Raw genomic sequence first — 19,979 nt, 5'->3', positions numbered from 1 at the left:
AAAGATTGTATTTTTCGTTCCAATACATGGTTCAACGAGTCTTCTTAATCGGTAATATTTATTACTCTACAAATTCACCTATTCGATTATTTCAAATAATATTTCAGTATAGTTACAAGTTTTTTTTAAACATACAGTTATTAATTAAACAGAACAAATTAGTGTTTTTTATATGTTTCTGTAAATTAATTTAAAAGTCAAAATGGCAAATTTGTAGAAAATGTATTAACGATTCTAGTGTCATATATTTAACCTAATAATATTTTGCTACTTTTGGTTTAATTTCATATCTAGTACAAAATATATATATATTGAAAGAAGGTATACGAGTGTAAGAAACCGAAGTACGTGAATTTGTAGCTAAAGAGTTTTTATAAGAGTTTATCATTTTTATTCAAATAGCTTAATTGAATTAATAATAAAACAAAAATTAAATTTTTATCAGAATATTTAAAGTGTAAGACTCAATAAAGATATTTTGAGCGTAACTATAAAATATTGAAACTCCCTTTTTACATATTTTTTAATCAAATATATGTTCATGGCAATAAAAAAACATAAAAAAAATATTGGATGGAATTGAGCTCCAATCTGGGGTTTGAAAGACGGAGGATTGAAGCAGACGGACGAAAATGAATTTTACTCAACTCGTCGGCTAAACGAAAGTGAGATCAAGAAGCAGAGAGAGATCCGAACTATGTCGCTCTCTCTCGAACTAGACGTATATCGAAGCTGGAGGATTTAAACCGAAGGAGGACGTACGGCCCGCATTAGCAATCTCCCGTTTCATAGAAGTCATATGTTTAAGTTTAAGAAGGATATTGTAATAATAATGTAGGGTAGATATATAATACTTTTATTAATTCCGTTTGTTTACAAATTAATTGCTACTTTCATGTATTTTTCTATACGCTAAAATAAAAATATTTTCTTAAATATTAAAATTATCTAATGTAGTTCTGTTTTACCCTATTCGAAGCTTTACCGTGTTGTTTCCCATCAGTTTCGATAGATGGTGTGAGGGTATAATCATCTGGAAGCTAACGTTTCGATCGTAGCGCCGCCTACCGGCAAGGATTGCTTCAAAACACGGCATGAGCAATTTCCCTCCTAATCTCTGGTTAAAGAGACACGCGTCATTATATATCAATTCTCTGGGGCGTCCTATATGAAACACCCTGTATATTGGAGATAAAATAGTATTTTCATTCGTCTTTATGAAAGTTTTCCAAAAAAAGCAGGTGTGCGAAACAATGTCCCAAGTCGGCTGCGAAGCTGTGGTCAGAAGGGAAGGTTTTTTGTTCTTGAAATAAAATTATCAAAACACAGTTTAATGGAAAATAGGAGATTTATTCAATAAATAATATGGTACAAAAATATATACAATAAAACCGCGATACTTAATTTTAGACTTCCTAGGGAATTTGTCGTCAAATTCTAGGGTATTTCGGTTGACGAAGATTCCCAAGAACCCTAGAGAACTAAAATTCCCCAGAAAGGAACGCGAACTTAAAAACTCCCGGACTGGACAATTTTCCATGGGGTACTCCCCAGTGAAATCCCCAGCCTCGGGAGGAAGCAGATGTGGAGAAGTGGTTTTAGGGAAGGGGGAGCCCCTTTACCCCTCAGCCGCCTTCTCCAAGAGCTCTAGAGGCTCCGAGCCACCCCAGCCCCTAGGGTGAGTCTACCCCTCCCACTACCCGACTCTTTCGAGAGCCCTGGATTGAGGGTCGGAACACTGGGTCCAAGGTAGTCCTCGGAGGCAGTGTGAAGGGGAAGGAGAGGGTTTAATTCCTCCCGGGAAGTCCCCGGAGAAATCTCCCTTAGGAGGGAGGAGATTGCCGCAGAGGGAAGTCCCCTCTTGGTAGGCGGTGGGTGGTTGGTGATACTTACCAAAGTGATTCACCAGAAGAGTTCGCCGGTGCAGGCGCTCGTTAGATGGCCGTGGAGGCGCTGCCGTAGAGGCGTCAAAAAGCCGGTGAGGCGGGTGCCGGAAGGCGGAGGTTACCGATAAGGCGTCAAAAATGCTGCTGTTGCTGCTGCTATACAGCTGTCGAGCCAGTTTGGGGTGCGATGGGTCCTTATCAAGGACCCATCTAAGTAATTACGCGACATTAATCTTGCCAGCGAAAGAGCTGCTGCGGGTGCTGGCCACCTAGTAGCCAAGCGCGCAAGTAGTGTCGCTGTCGCGGCCGCGACGCGCTAGGGCCTGAAGACGCGCAAGCGCGCCGCGGAGAGATAAAGACAGATAGAGCGGCTAGACGCTGTCGGTCTAGCCGTCTACTGTCAGCGCAAGAGAGAAAGGGAGATACAGCAGAAATGTGGAATCTACTTCTCAGCATTTTGCTTCTCCCAATCTCGAACAGCAGGATTTAAGAGTTATAAGCAAAAATTACTTAAAAAACGCAATTTTTTACTTTGCGGCATATCACAAATCTATTTAAAATCTCATACGTCTTATTTTTTAACTGCTCGGAATCATTTTTACGCTGAGCTTGGGAACTTTCAATTTTATGGACACTCTAGTATATACAGGGTGTTTCACGTAAGGCGCCCCAGCTCGAAAAGAGAACTTAGAGCGCATGGTGGGGACAGATGCATCTAATTGGCCGCGGTTGGAGAGAGAGAGAGAGAGTAAGAGAGAGAGGACAAGAGTTGACCAAAGATGACTGGTGTGAGCGTGGAAGGGAGGGGCAGCGATACGCTAGGCGTATTGTATACCAATGTATAGCTCTTTCCTTCTCCAATTATTCTTTCTCTCTTGATCCTCGAGCGGGATAGGGATGGTACAGCAATACGCTAAGCGTATCGTCTAGTAAAGGATAGCTCTATCCTTCTCCACGTTATTCCTTCTCTCTCCCTCCGCAGCCAATTAGATGCATCTGCCCCCACCATGCGCTCTGAGTCCTCATTTCGAGCTGGGGCGCCTTACGTGAAACACCCTGTAGATTAATGTATTCTAATAGTAATGAATAGATTACGTTATTAAGGGGGTATCCTGCTTTAGAACGTTCAAAAAATCGATTTTTTTTTATTGCTTAAATCTATTCCTTATATGTATAAGAACATATAGCCGAAGTTATAGAGTCGGATTCGCAGTATTTCCGAAGATACAGCACTAAACGCAGGGGGCATTGAGCAAGTGCCAGTGCTCGGTCAGAATGAAACGCGCGCGCTCCTCCCCTCGTCATCGCCTTGCATCCTTCAAACATTCTGCTCGATTGATTGACGAAAAAGTGGAGGAACATATTTGTCCAATCTACGAAGAACTTTCGAATGACGATCTCATGACGCGATGCTTAGGTGGACACACGCAAAATTCGAACGAATCATTCAACTCCACTGTCTGGCGCGTAACTCCGAAACACCTCAATTCTGGTCAAAAAATCGTAGAAATTGCTGCGTATATGGCTGCAGGAATGTTCAATGAAGGATATTCAGCAGTTCTGCATACCATGCAATTACTCAATTTGAAAATTGGCCAGCAATGTAAAATGTTTACGGATAATGTCGACATACAACGGATTGAACGAGAAAGACGACGTTCGTCTCTTTCCAGTAAGGAAGCTCGTACGGCCCGTAGACTTGAACAACTTCAACAAAATGAGTTCCATGAGGAAGCTGAAGGTCTATTGTATGGCGCAGGAATAGCTGATTAGCGAATTATTGCCGTAAGTAGTCGAAAATTAACATTTTTCCAGTTCATAAACTTTAAAGCGCTTTTTCTCGAGTTTCATTTTTCCACTTTTTCTAAACTGGCGGGCGTGTTTGCAAAAAAAATAAATAAGCTATCGTAACGATCCAAAGTTTATTAGCTTCAGTTTTATCTACTCTTCTATATGAACCAAAAAGGTTTTTGGAAATAAATTTCTAAAAGACTTTTTCAGCACATTGAAGAGATTTTTTTCTCGTAAAAAGCACTTTTTGCTTCAAATTCGGAAAAAATTTCAAATTTCACAATTTCTTCGGATTTTTCTTGGTTCAAATAGAAAACACATGTAAGGAAATGAAATATTTTTTGGCTTTCTGTTTCAGATCAAAATTAAGAGCTCTATCACTCCCGCCAATAGAAGACTCGGATTACGGATTGCCCAACAAATGTGTCTAATAATCGGCTGCATTTTGATATTTTTCTTTAAAAAATTTTTTTTATAATGTTCAATTATATACTAAAATATTCCTGAAAGTTCGCTCGAGTTGGTTATTTTTTTCTATCTTAAAAAAATTTCCTAAAAAACGGTTTCTTAAGCCTTCCAAAGCAGGATACCCCCTTAAAGAAATAAGAGCGTTTACGATAAGCGATCCCATTTCAAATCCGAATCAAAATAGCCGCAGTCGTGTAACTGATAAAAATACCCTAGGTAAATCGGATTAAAATGCTTCCGTTGTGTTAGATCGGACTTTGGGGTAACACTAGGTTTATATATCGGGCGTTCCACGCCAAATCGAATACCCTTGGACTTTTGCATTTTTGATTATTTCAAATTTTTTCATGAAGCCATGCGGGAGATTTGAATTTTGGAAAAATTATGGTTTTCGTCAACACTTTTTTTTTAAATACTGATAACTCCGCGAATTATTATCGAAATTGATTGTATTTTTTTTAATATCTTCGTTTTTAAACGTACTTTTTAGTAAAATTATTTCAAAATTAATTTCTTCAATATTACTAGGATATTTTCCCGTATAAACGTAATATTTTCATTTTTAACAATGTTTGTATCGATCGATTTTTTTCAAACTTTTTTATAAAAAAACTGTATTTTCTTTTACAAATTTCAAGACAAGTCTCAAAATGGGCAAACTTTGAGAACAATCTTTTTTCAAATTTTTAATTTTTATTTTTCAATTATTCGGGCTGATAAATACCTGAAAATAGAATTTTATACTGAGCAACTATTATTAATAATCATTTTTCTAACCCCTAGTGATTATCAATTATTTATAGTGATTTGGGATAAAAGATGTACAAAAATAAAGCATTTATTATACTTCGTTGAGTCTTTTTTATTAAATATTATGACATTTTCTACAAATTTATATAAAAAGTCAATTCGAAATTCAAAGGATACAGTAGGAGGAGCAATATGAGTCTATATGAGTCAGTATCGTCTTTCATGATCGGTAATCAAATTTGATTTTAAATTAATGTAACTGTAATGATGCAACAAACGCTGATGGAATGTAAAAAATTCCCTAGATATGAAACTGAACTATGTGTGGGAGATTAACTTAAGTTTTATTCAATATTCTTTATAGATTAATCTGTAAAGATTACTGTACAAAACTTAAGTTAATTTCGCACAAATAGGTCAATTTCAAATCTAGGGAATTTTTCCATTCCACCAGCGTTTGTTGCATCATTACAGTTACATTAACTTAAATTCAAATTTGATTACCGATCATGAAAGACGATACTGACTCATATAGACTCATATTGCTCCTCCTACTGTATCCTTTGAATTTCGAATTGACTATTTATATAAATTTGTAGAAAATGTCATAATATTTAATAAAAAAGACTCAACGAAGTATAATAAATGCTTTATTTTTGTACATCTTTTATCCCAAATCATTATAAATAATTGATAATCACTAAGGGTTAGAAAAATGATTATTAATAATAGTTGCACAGTATAAAATTCTATTTTCAGGTATTTAACACTACAAATAATTGAAAAATAAAATTTAAAAATTTGAAAAAAAATTGTTCTCAAAGTTTGCCCATTATGAGACTAGTCTTGAAATTTGTAAAAATAATACAGTTTTTTGTAAAAAAGTTTGAAAAATATCGATCGATACAAACATTGTTAAAATTGAAAATATTACATTTATACGGGAAAATATCATAGTAATATTGAAGAAATTAATTTTTAAATAATTTTACTAAAAAGTACGTTTAAAAACGAAGATATTAAAGAAAAATACAATCAATTTCGATAATAATTCGCGGAGTTATCAGTATTTAAAAAAAAAGTGTTGACGGAAACCATAATTTTTCCAAAATTCAAATCTCCCGCATGGCTTCATGAAAAAAATTGAAAAAAATCATGGAGGCTAACCTTAACCCATACTAGCAGGAAAAAAATTATCGAAAAAATCAAAAATGCAAAAGTCCAAGGGTTTCGATTTGGCGTGGAACGCCCCATATACATATCAAATATTTAAACAGAATTAAATACAAAAGTAAGATAAATATAAATAAATTGTAACTGAATTATTAGCTGAAAGTAAAGTAATTATTTTCTCTTTAATAATTTATCATTGAATTAGGTTAATATTCAATATTTTTATTTTTGAGATATATTTATATGATTTCATTAATTATATCCAGCGTATTTATATATTGTATATAATTTAAAACATTGGCTAAAAACTTTATTAACAATTTATATATTATACAACATGTAAATAACGTTACAGCTTTATGTCAAAATTTGTTTCAGAATATGGATCAGTCATTTCTGTTTAATGTTATGTTGGAAAATAGCGAAGAAGAAAATGAAAGTGTAGACTCACTAGTTGGACTTGAAAGGCAACAGCATCTAAGAATAACAGATTATTTTGAAACTATTGTACTAAATTATTCACTAACAGGTGATATCTCCATTTTTATGTAGTATATGTATATTTCAATTACCAAACATATTGTAAAGCATCATGTAATATTTTTATTTTTTTTGCAGACTTTAAATCACATTTTCGTTTCTCACGACCAACGTTTGAAATTATTTTGGAGAAAATTAGCCAATTTTTGATAAGAAGGGCTGGTTGTCCTCAAGTGCAGCCAAGTAAGCAATTGGCGGTTGCACTTTGGAGCTTTGGAAACCAAGAAGTGTACAGGTAAAGTTGCAAATATGTAATACGTTTAATCATGTATCTAATGCTATACTAAGACCTTATGGAATATAATAATTTCTGTAACAATTTGATGTATTATTAATTATTTTTATCATATACAGATATATTGCTGACCGGTTTGGAATGAACAGCAGCACATTATGGGAATGTGTATTTAATGTTGCCTTTGTTCTATCAAATCATGTGAAGGACTATATTAAATGGCCAGAACCTCAACAAATTTTACATAATCAAAATAAGTTTTTGAGTGTTGCTAATTTTCCTGGAGTTGTAGGAGCAATTGATGGGTCGCATATTCCTATAAGTGCTCCTATCGATTACTCAAATAGTTATGTAAACAGAAAAGGTTTCCATTCTATAGTGCTGCAAGGAATCTGCGATCATACAATGAAATTTATTGATGTGTATACAGGGTTTTGCGGCAGTGTACGTGATGCTCGTGTGTGGAGCTTAAGTCCCATCAAACAATTAATTAGTGAAAATGTAGATAGATATTTTCCTGAAAATACACACTTAATTGGAGACTCTGCTTATCCATTAGCAACATATTTGTTAACACCGTACAAGGACAATGGTCATTTAACTAATGTTCAAACTGAATATAATACAAAATTATCCAAAACTAGGATAATAATTGAAAGAGCTTTTGGTGTACTGAAAGCCAGATTCAGAAAATTGCATTTTATATATATGTACAATACCGACATGATACCGCTTTTAATATCATCTTGCTGTATTCTACATAATATATGTATAGAGGTAGAGAACGAACCATTTAACATATAGGGTTTTTCTCTAACAGCGGAACATAGGATTATATTATTTAACTATAGCAATGAAGCACTTACTATACATTATTATAATTAATAAAAGCGTAGATAGCTACAATTTCATGGTTATTTTAGTTCATTTGCTTTTATTATTCATTATAAATGTCATTTTACTCAATTAATCTTGGTTACTACGTTTAATATTTAAATTAAATGGAAAACAGTAATTTGACTATAGTAAAATTTACTATAGTCAAATAACACGAAATCTCCTATGTTCCGCTGTTAGAGAAAAACCCTGTATATACAGCAGACGAAAATAATGTACATTTGGATGATGATGTAAACCGTGATATACAGGGTCTTTTCCTAACAGCGGAGCATAGGAGATTCGTGTTAGTTGACTATAGCACTCGGAATGATCGAATCTGAGAGCCCTGATTGGTCAATATTACGTAGTACCAACAGATAATAAGCCATTACCAATAGTTGGATACAAAAAATGAGATTCATCCGCCATATTGGTGTGGAGAATGTTTACATGCTGATCATAGCAGAAAGAGGGGTAAAATGGAAAAATGTCAAATGTTGTCGTTACTAAAGTAAAAATTGAATACTTTGAATGAAAATGAAAAATATTCGTACTTTCCATTCATTATTTTCAATTTTTACTTTAGTAACCTTACCATTTGACATTTCTCCATTTTACACCTCTTTCTGCTAGGGATTAGCATGTAAACATTCTCCACACTAATATGGCGGATGAATCTCATTTTTTGTATCCAACTATTGGTAACGGCCTATTATATGTTGGTACTACGCAATATTGACCAATCAGCGCTCTCAGATTCGATCATTCCGAGTGCTATAGTCAACTACCACGAATCTCCTATGCTCCGCTGTTAGGAAAAGACCCTGTATTTATAGATGCAGAGGAAAAACGTACAATAATCGCTAATTTAATAAACTCTTAAAATAAAAATAGTTGTGTATTCATTTTTCCCTATTACAATTGTATGTCTTACGCAAAACTATTCTGAGGGTTATTCTAATTTAATTTGCCAATTTAATATGTTGAATAATAAAATACATTTTTTGGATCTTCCCTTTAAAGTAAAACATTGTTTATTTATTAAGTATTAAAACATATGCTATATGTTACTTTAATATTTCTACTAAAATTAAACATTTAGAGTACACTGGTAGAAGAATACATAATACCTAAGATTACGCAGTATATGTAAGAGTATGCAGGCACAATATAAATATATTGAATATATTCTGTACATAATTTTAATGATGAAAGGGTCGTATTGACATATGAACTCATTTAAATCATCGTTAAAGTTCTTTATTAAACATTGCATATGTGTAAATATTAAGCTTACGTTTATTAAATAGAGAAATCTTTCATTAATTATATTTAAACTAATTTGGTATTTATCACATTTAAGTTCATCCTTCTTTGCTCGCAGTTCCTTTCTAATTACGTAAATATCACACTAAAATAAGAAAACTACATTACTTTTTCAACCTAAAAACAGTTTCCACCTTTAATCTACTTACCAGTATAGATTAATGAATATAACAAGCTAATACTTTAAATAAATAATACAGCTATACGTCATGCTCTTTGGCTCCTGCCTTTTCCTAAAGAATTATGAATATTAATTAATAATGAATCATTGCTTACTTTACTACATATTATATTTAGTTTCATTACTTACAGCATTTATTGACCTTTCATATAAAGAAAGCATCCGTTTCTTTAATGTAATATTTTCTTGGTGATGTCTCTCCCGTTGAGCATACAGTTTTTCCATCAGAGTTTCACTTTTAAATTGTGATCGCTTTCTTTTATTCCGTACAATGTTGTTAGCACAAGGATCATTATCAGTACATGGTATGTTTTCCTTATTTTGTTCTGTACTATTAGACAATAAATTTCTATGTCTAAATCCATATGTGCTAGATGCATCAGAAATTGGATGAATTTCTGGTAATGAATCTAAAAAATCTTGTAGAATTTCACAATACTCCCAAGTACAACTGCCAGCTCCTGTTTGATTTTTGTTATCCTTTATTTGTTTATACTTCTTCTTTAAGTTTTTCCACTTAACAGAACAATGATCACTTGTAACTTGATACCCATATGTTTTTAATACATCCGAAATATTTTTCCAGAAAATTTTTAAAAAACAATTTTTTTTATTTAATTTCTGACCATTTTTAATTACCTCATCAATGAGTAATTTTGTGCTATTGTTATTCCAGTGGAATCTTTCATTTTCTTGGAGCTCGTCATTGCTGAATAATAAATCTTCATTATTCATCTGAAAAATTAAATTAATCATTAATTCAATTAATTAGGATTAACTCTCTCTCTCTCTCTCTCTGGAAAGGATATACTTACTTTAAAACCTGCACTTCTTTTAATATAAATCTCAGTGAATGTTTGGAATATTTTTTAATTAAATATTTAATATATCAGATTTTATCTGGGATTGAGAGATTCACGTATTACATCAATTATACCTGTGCTGGGATTCTATAATTTCCCAGCGATGATTGTCGGTATCGCTAACTAGCAATAGTTGTCGCTTGCAGTAACGAAAAGAGCGATTCTGTAACTTCCGTCTATATGGATTCAGTAACTAGTTACCGACAACTTTCGGTAATTGAATCGAGTTACCGAGAGATATCGCTAAGAGCGATTCTGTAACACAAAGTTTTCGATAATTCTCGTTAAAAATGTCTCTCTCTCTCGGTCGCTACCGAATTCTATCGTTAACTTAACGACGACCGTGATAGGCGTCGGTAGAAGTTTACCGAGAAAGTAAATATAATAAATGTCACAAATATTTCTTAAATTAATATTTAGAAATAACAAAAAAGTACTTACAATAAATTTTCTTTATAAATTAAGGCTTACAGTAAAAATCGTAGGAAATAAAATTTAATATTTTTCCAATTTTTATATTTAAAAATATATATATAAATATATATACAGGGTGTAACGAAACAACCGCCTTTTCTCGTAACTGGAGGTTCGGGGTGACCATCCAAATGCACGTGTAAAATTTTGTTCGAATCGTTCAAGGGGTTTAAAAGTTATTTTCATTTAAAACTCACCCTTTTTCGGTCCTTTTCGAACGACTTTAACTGTGCATAATAAAGTGGAGAAAGTGAAAAAACAATTGACGAACACCCCACTAGAATGTAAAAATTATCGATCGCGCGCGATAATACATTTGCTATTTATTTCATTAATTTGGCTATTAGATTAATTTTAAAAATTGCAAAATCCTTTTCATTACAATTCCAAATCAATTCAATACAAGTATCATTGACTGAATTGATGGAAAGAGGGAGAAGATAGAATGAAAAGGAAAGTATCAAAAACTAAAATGTCACGCGACTGCACTGATAATTTAATAGGAAACACATCAAGGCATTTTCTTTCTACAAACGAAGGTAAAAAGAATTATTTAAAATCAATTCATTGATGATAGAAAAAATTAAACTTACCCATTTTTGTTCTCCAAGTTCCTTTACACCGAAGTTTTTGAAAAAGCTTCAAACTGGCTCCTCGATGATTTCCAGAATGCACACTTTCATTGATTTTGCATTTAAGAACTCGCGAATTTAAGCAAATTAGGTGTTAACCTACGTTTCTTCAAAACACCGGTTAATTTGACACTTTTTGAACTGTTTGAAGTAGGCTGAAAAGAGAGACACAGAGAGATAGAATAATCAATAATTCGTTTCGTCCACTCTTAATCACCCTACTTCAAACAGTTCAAAAGTGTCAAATTCTCCAGTGTTTTGAAGAAACGTAGGTTAATACCTAATTTGTTTAAATTCACAAGTGTTTAAATGCAAAATCAGTGATAGTGTGCTTTCTGGAAATCATCGAGGAGCCAGTTTGAAGCTTTTTCAAAAACTTCGATTTAAAGGAACTTGTTGAACATTTAATGAGTGAGTTTAGTTTTCTCCTTCATCAATGTATTGATTTTGAATCATTCCCTTTAGCTTCGTTAGTAGAAAGAGAATGCTCTCATGCATTGTCTATTAAGTTATCATTGCGCTCGCGCGATATCTTAGCTTTTGATACTTTCCTTTACATTGCGTCAACTCGCTCTTTCCATCAAATCAGTCAATGATGCTTGTACTGAATTGAATTGGAATTGTAATATAAAGGATTTTGTTATTTTTAAAATTAATCTAATAGCCAGATTAAAGAATTAAATAGCAAAAGTATTACCGCACGCGATTGATAATTTTTACATTCTAGCTGGGTGCTCATCAATTGTTTTTCACTTTCTCCACTTTCCATTATGCAGTTAAAGTCGTTCGAAAAGGACTGAAAAAGGGTGATTTTTAAATAGAAATAACTTTTAAACCTCTTGAACGATTCGAACGAAATTTTACACGTGCACTCAGTTTGTCACCCCGAACCTCCAGTTACGAGAAAAGGCGGTCGTTTCGTTACACCCTGTATATACAGTCGCCGCAGAAAATATGTTGACAAGGTTAAAAAGCAAGTTTTTTCGCTATGAAATATATATTTTTATTGGATTACAGTAAATAATTAATAGATATTTGTATAGAGTTAAATAGATGTATAAAACTTCATTATCAAATAATAAACTATTCACTGCAGTAACAAAAATGAAATTGTTAATTTCAGCTAAGTGCGGAAAGTAAGTTGACAAGATGTAGTTTAAACCAGAAATTGGTATAGAGTGAAATTAATAAGAAGTTTGATATCCTTTTTTTCTTATAACTTCTTCAAGCCTTCTTGGCATACTTTCTATTAATTTAACTATTGTACTTTGGTCTATTTTATTCCATGCGTCTAATAGTGCAATTTTGAACTGATCTCTGTTATTTCTCAAATGCTCCAATACATTTCTGTCTAAATGATCCCACAGATGCTCAATAGGATTCAAATCGGGACTTTGCGCTGGCCATGACAGTAAATTAATATTTTTCCGGAGGAAATATTGTTTTGCAATTCTACAAGTGTGCTTGGGGTCATTGTCTTGTTAGAAAATAAATGAAATATTAAGATTCATATTATCAGCAGATAGGAATAAGTTTTCTTCAATGATATTCACGTAACCTTCGCCTGTCAACGTACCTTCGATGAAATGCAAATTACCCGTACCCATCACTGAAAAACATCCCCATACTAGTATAGACCTACCGCTGTGCTTAACAGTTGAAATAATTAAATTAGGTTTGAAGCTTTCGCCTACTTTTCGCCATACATATTTCCTTCTTTTATTCCAACGAAGTTCAAATTTGGATTCATCGCTAAAAATAACATTTTTCCAAAAGTCTAGTGACTTATTAACATATTCTCTAGCAAATGCTAGCCGTTTTATTGCATTAGCTTTAGTAATGAGTGGTCGTTTCCTTGCCACTCGGCCATGAAGACCTGCCTCTTTAATACGCATATGAATCTGTGTCTCTTGAATAGGCAAATTTAATATCGATTTTAATTCCTTCGACGATACGAATGGATTTTTAGAAACTTCTCTTAAAATTAAACGATCCTGCCGTACGGTGGTTTTCCTCGGACGTCCAGATTTAGGAAGATTTTCTGCAATTCCACTTCTTTCCATACGATTAACAATTTTTCTAACACCTTCTGCAGAGATATTAAAATCTAGCGCGATTTTTCGTAAAGTTCCCCCTTTCAGTCTTCTGTTGAAAACCTGACATCTCTCTGCAGGCGTAAGTTCACGAATTTTTGGCATATTCTATAATTATATTTATCTTTAAATATGAGGCTATACATATAGACTAACATTATTAAAAGAGTAGCTATAAGAAATAAAATAAAATAAATATTTTTAAAAATTAATCTTTCGATTAATTGCAATCTACTACAAAAGAAGATATTTGTCAACTTACATTCCGAATGGCCTTTTATTTTGATATAAGCTATTGTACGTCTATTGTTCGCTATAACTATACATTAAGTGACCTATACCGTTGGTATGAAGTTAATATATAAGTTCTACGACATCAAATTTAGTAAACAGTATGTTTACATATTTATCATTCTAATATTTACATTTTCCTGTAATGTAAACATACTTTCCGCGGCGACTGTATATGCAGAGGTTTTCTCTAAAATATAGAATTAATTGTGTTATTTAACTATAGCACACAAGCACTAATTGTACATTGCCTGACTCAAAATAATGTTAAAAACCTTAATTTTTAATACTTATTTTAATTAAAATATACTTACGTTTTAATACTTCTTTTAAATAAAATATGATAATTTTGCTATAGTAAGAATTGCTATAGTCAAAATTGATCTATTCAAGAAACACAAACATTCCTGTTTCGGTTGGTATTAAATACACCAATATTACCAACTTCCCTAGAACCTTAACGAATTTTATCGTTATCGTACAAATATGAGTTGCACCGACTATTGTCGTAAAGCTAAAGTTACAGAATCGCTCATTCGTTAGCGTAAGCGATAACTGTCGGTAGTTAGCGATACCGACAGCTGTCGTTAAGGGGAACGACCCACTTGAGGCCAAAAACACTCACAATATAATAGTTGATGTGATATATATTATTTATTAGGAGCATTGTGAGTTTTTGGTGGAATGCGTCCAAGGAAAAGCAAAGGTTTATTCCAGTTATTCGTCGGATAAATTTTATATTAGTACCGTTGAACCTCTAGCGACATCTATCTCGGTCGTTGTTAAGTTATAACGATATTATTAGTTTTCCTTTCAATAAAAAACTCAGTGAAATATCAATTCTCAGCTGAATGATTCGGTTTAGTACAATTTATATTAACTTCAATTGTTCGTAACTCCGTCGATTAAATAAGATTTAACTGAGAGTTTTCTTAAAAAGGAAAGGTATGTTTATTCGGTAGGATTCGGTAGGTTACCGACAGTACCGACATTACAAGTGACAATCATACAGAATCGCACTTAGCGATTTCTGTCGGTAACTGGACTTAACCATACCGAAAGTTGTCGGTAAGAGTTACAGAATCCCACTACTGATATAGCTGCTGCAATCTGTATCGTGATTGGTTGATTTTCCTGCCTAAGGAGAAGGGATGGGCTTTTGATACCGATACCTAGAGATTCGATACTTTTCCCTAAAGTATCGATACTCAGTATCTTAGTATCGATAAATGGTATGCGACTTTTAGTTGAATTTGCAGTCCTCCGCAAGGTTGCCAAGTATAGTACTTTCGGTACTACCGTAGTACCCAAAAGCGACATTTCCTATAGCATAGTACTATTTTGGGTACTACGCTATAGTCGTTGCTATACTACTGGTCGACGGAAATACGTCAGAGGGTAGAGACTGTAGAGGCCGGGGGCCGCAATATAGATATTTCTAATTACTATATGAAAAATGGCAGCACATAATATGTCAAAATACATAATGCATGGTCCGTGACCCAAGAAAAATATTAGTATTATTGTATCGTACAATGTTCCAAACTGAATCATGTACAGGTATAGTTTCTGCTTCCCTATACTATCTTGTAGCAAAAATGCTTCTCGCAAAATTGATTCATGTCCATCTCAACTCCTCTATACTATCTTATAGCAAAAATTTACAGACAACAGCAGACGAAACGCGACATCGACAAATATGAAGATGACGTTTCGGACTTAGTAAAAGCATTATCCAAAAAGCATATTATTTATGTTGGAAACGTAGGGATGTCGAAAAATGGAATGGAAAATAATGCAAATATGGTGCATATATATAATATTATTTATCAAGTATAAAAGGGAAGAGATCGGATGCAATTTTCAGCCTATAAAGAGGAAAAAGATATCAGATAAGTATCGGGAGCAGCAAGTTAGAAGAAAGATTAATTTAACACAGCAAAATATTCTTTAATCTTTCTTTTGATTTACTGCTCTCGATACTTATCTGATGCTCTTTCCTTTTTATAGGCTGAAAATTGCATCCGATCTCTTCCCTTTTATACTTGATAAATAATATTATATACAGGGAGGTTCTCTAACAGCGGCATATAGGAGATTCGTGTTAGTTGACTATCGGGCTCAGGATGATGGTATCTGAGAGCGCTGATTGGTCAATATCATGTAGTGCCAACATGAAATGGTCCGTTACCAATAGATGAATACGAAAAATGAGACCCATCCGCCATTTTGGAGTAGAGAAGTGTTTACATGCTAGTTGTAGAAGAAAGAGGTGTGAAATGGAAAAATGTCAAATAGTGAGGTTACTAAAGTAAAAATGGAAAATAATGAATGGAAAGTAAGAATATTCTTACTTTCCATTCATTATTTTCCATTTTTACTTTAGTAACCTCACTATTTGACATTTTTCCATTTCACACCTCTTTCTTCTACAACTAGCATGTAAACACTTCTCTACTCCAAAATGGCGGATGGGTCTCATTTTTCGTATTCATCTATTGGTAACGGACCATTTCATGTTGGCACTACATGATATTGACCAATCAGCGCTCTCAGATACCATCATCCTGAGCCCTATAGTCAACTAACACGAATCTCCTATATGCCACCGTTAGAGAACCTCCCTGTATATGCACCATATTTGCATTATTTTCCATTCCATTTTTCGACATCCCTACGTTTCCAACATAAACAATATGCTTTTTGGATAATACTTTTACTACGTCCAAAACGTCATCTTCATATTTGTCGATGTCGCGTTTCGTCTGCTGTTGTCTTTAAATTTTTGCTATAAGATAGTATAGAGGAGTTGAGATGGATATGAATCAATTTTGCGAGAAGCATTTTTGCTACAAGATAGTATAGGGAAGCAGAAACTATACCTGTACATGATTCAGTTTTGAACAGTGTACTACAAGTTATAAAGTATTGTAAAGAAATAAAGAGTAAGTGATAGTTTTAATCTTACTGACAGCTGATATACTGATGGTATAAGTGAATAAATAAAATGACGAAATTTGTAAAATGTATATAAAAATAATTTTTAAAAGTATATAAAGGACTTAACATTTTAGATAAGCATAACAATAAATTTTATAATATAAAATGTAAGATATAAATATTTTGTGGTACTTTGTGGGATTTTATTTCAGATTAAATTATAGTAATGTGTTTACTATGTCACTGTGCTGAGGATGGAGCTATGCGGATTTTCAAAATTAAAATAAAGGAATAGACTAAACATAATGTGGTTATTATGTTATCGTTGAGATTTAAACTATGTTAATTGAGACGGATAATAAAATAAACGAGTGAAAAAACTGAGTAAATACAAAAATAAATAAAGAAGCTGACAAATTAGAAATATAATATAAAATGTAAGATATTTTATAGTACTTTCTGGGATTTTATTTCAGATTAAATTATTGTAAAGTGTTTACTATGTCAATGCTGAGAATGGAGCTATGTGGATTGAACATTAAAACAAAAAGAATAGATTCACCATAATGTTGTTTCTGTGTCATCGCTGATGAGGATCAAACTGTGTTAATTGAGACAGATATTAAAATAAACGAGTCAGCAATTTGGGTAAATACAACAATAAATAAAGAAAATGCCAGCATATATATATATATATAATATAAAATGTAAGATGTTTTATAGTACTTTGTGGGATTCTGTTTCAAATTAAATTATAGTAATGTACGTGTGTTTACTGTATCACTGCTGAGGATGAAGCAATGTGGATCGAACATTAAAAAAAAAGAATAGATTTACAATAATGTGGTTACTGTGTCATCGCTGAGGATCAAACTATGATAATTGAGATGAATATTAAAATAAAGAAGCTGACAGATTAGATATATAATATAACATGTAAGATATTTTACAGTACTTTGTGGTATTTTATTTAAAGTTAATATATGTAAAATAAATTTTTTGTTTTCTTTTTACAATTGTATCTATATTAATTACTATATGTTGCAATCTCTTAAAATTAAGCCTCTGCTTTTATTAGCAAACTAATAGTTCCACACGGCAGTGATGCCAGAATCAAGCTTTTAGCAACAAAAATGAAGATAAGCGCTAGCCAGCAGCAGTATAGAAAATTTGAAGGGAAGCGGTACAAAAACAACTATGCCTGGAGAGCATAGGTGTGATTTGGACTTCAGGCAACATTGGCTTTAGAAGCAGTGATGATAGAAGGCGGGTATTCGTTCCCCCCACTATGCAACCATAGGCTCACTACGAATCCGAAAGCCCTCTGGAAATTCTGGCATGCGTGAGACATCCCCACTCGTGTCCCTTCTCGCTGATCACATATACCATCACAGCGATGCATACGTGTCTCGGCTTCCGTCGCTTGACTTCGGCAAGCTTCGTTGAACGTAAGTACGAAAGAGAGCGACATACTTTTCTCGGACCTCTCTTTCTCGCGCTCGATCTTCGTTCGTTTAGCCAACGAGCAAAGCCGTGCTAGCCGAAGCAAGTTAAGAAATGTCTTTTCTGGCAGCTATGATAAAAAAGCTGGCAACGTTGAATGAATATTAAAATAATATTTATAAGCAGCCATTATCTTATTAGATTTTATAATAATTAAGGAAATGCGATGATTTTACGTAACATTGATCAATTTTGTTGAGATTCATATGTTACGTACTATTGTTAAAAATATTTCATTTTCTTAATTTATTATTTAATCTAGTAGATTAATGGTAATAAAAAAAAATCATTATGAAAACAATATTTTAAAAAAATGCACGAGTCTTCGGGAATCGAACCCGAGCCCGCGATAACAGCAGGCAATCGCCTTACCATCTACGCTATGGCACTTATTTGGCAGCTTAGAAGCAAAGTCGCAAGTCGCTTATTAAAGCGATGGAACGTTTCTCTGTTAAGTTTAATTTCCAGAAGAAAGTATTAATTATAATATTATATTTATTTACTTCTTATGTCTTTTCATAATAAAACAAAATATTTTTTTTTTACATATTTCTAAACATTAATGACTTTAACAGCTGTAGCTTCAAAAAGTGACTCTAACATTACGGAGAACATTTTTGAAAGTTGCAGAATTAAAAATAAGTAACCCAAGAATCGTATTTGGTATTTAATATGTCATTCCTATTGCAATCTATTTAATTTAAATACCTGATAAATAGAAAAACGATTAATCGTTCTTAACAAGTAAAAGCAGTGTGGCTGACAGAGATTAAGTCGATATTTATAATAGATAATATATGAAAATAAATAAATAAATTGTGATCGATTTTTTGCATTTTCAAATAATAGTATCGCATAATTAAAAGAGGTAGTACAAAAGTGGATGAGCTAGTCTAAAGGATCGATATCGCAAATTTGGCAAGTCATCGAATAGTTCCTCCCAATCTTTCTCCTTTAATTTTTACAATTTCTGAGAAATAAGCATCATTTGCTAATTTTGATTTTCTCCTTCCGTACGAACATTAAGGTACGGGTACACGGCGCGTGAAGTGCCTTTTTGAGTCGGAAAAATTGTTTTTATCGAAAAAAGTTGTTTAGACATCGTAGAAAGTAGACATTTAGGGCTACACGTAGATATGCTTATTTCTCAGAAATTGTAAATATTAAAGGAGAAAGATCGGGAGAAACTATTCGATGATTTGCCAAAATTGCGATATCGATCCTTTAGACTAGCTCATCCATTTTTGCACTACCTCTTTTAATTATGCGATACTATTATTTGAAACTGCAAAACATCGATCACAATTTATTTATTTATATTCATATATTATCTATTATAAATATCGACTTAATCTCTGTCAGCCACACTGCTTTTACTTGTTAAGAACGATTAATCGTTTTTCTATTTATCAGGTATTTAAATTAAATAGATTGCAATAGGAATGACATATTAAATACCAAATACGATTCTTAGGTTATTTATTTTTAATTCTGCAGCTTTCAAAAATGTTCTCCGCAATGTTAGAGTCACTTTTTGAAGCTATAGCTGTTGAAGTCATTAATGTTTAGAAATATGTAAAAAAAATATTTTGTTTTATTATGAAAAGACATACGAAGTAAATAAATATAAGATTATAATTAATACTTTCTTCTGGAAATTAAACTTAATAGAGAAAGGTTCCATCGCTTTAATAATGGACTTGCGACTTTGCTTCTAAGCTGCCAAATAAGTGCCATAGCGTAGATGGTAAGGCGATTGCCTGCTGTTATCGCGGGCTCGGGTTCGATTCCCGAAGACTCGTGGAATTTTTTAAAATTTTGTTTTCATAATGATTTTTTTTTATTACCATTAATCTACTAGATTAAATAATAAATTAAGAAAATGAAATGTTTTTAACAATAGTACGTAACATATGAGTCTCAACAAAATTGATCTATGTTACGTAAAATCATT

The 19,979-nt window shown here is 32.8% G+C and overlaps 2 protein-coding genes across 2 annotated transcripts in view; one reads left to right on the top strand and one right to left on the bottom strand.

Moving 5' to 3' along the window:
• Nucleotides 1-19,979, bottom strand: part of LOC136777841 (neprilysin-1-like) — an 889,524-nt gene that overhangs the window by 242,281 nt on the left and 627,264 nt on the right. The window lies entirely within an intron of this gene.
• LOC136777812 (uncharacterized) lies at nt 3,162-3,659 on the top strand. The gene has a single exon (XM_066734401.1). It carries the CDS (start codon nt 3,162-3,164, stop codon nt 3,657-3,659), a length of 498 nt encoding a protein of 165 aa, XP_066590498.1.

The sequence above is a fragment of the Prorops nasuta genome, unplaced genomic scaffold (assembly GCF_024137725.1).
Source record: "Prorops nasuta isolate Cenicafe-Biocafe unplaced genomic scaffold, Cenicafe_Pnas_1.2 PNAS00012, whole genome shotgun sequence".
In the NCBI taxonomy this organism is placed as follows: Eukaryota; Metazoa; Arthropoda; class Insecta; order Hymenoptera; family Bethylidae; genus Prorops; species Prorops nasuta.
The sequence above is the reverse complement of the archived record's forward strand: the minus strand, read 5'-3'. Positions and strand labels throughout refer to the sequence as shown.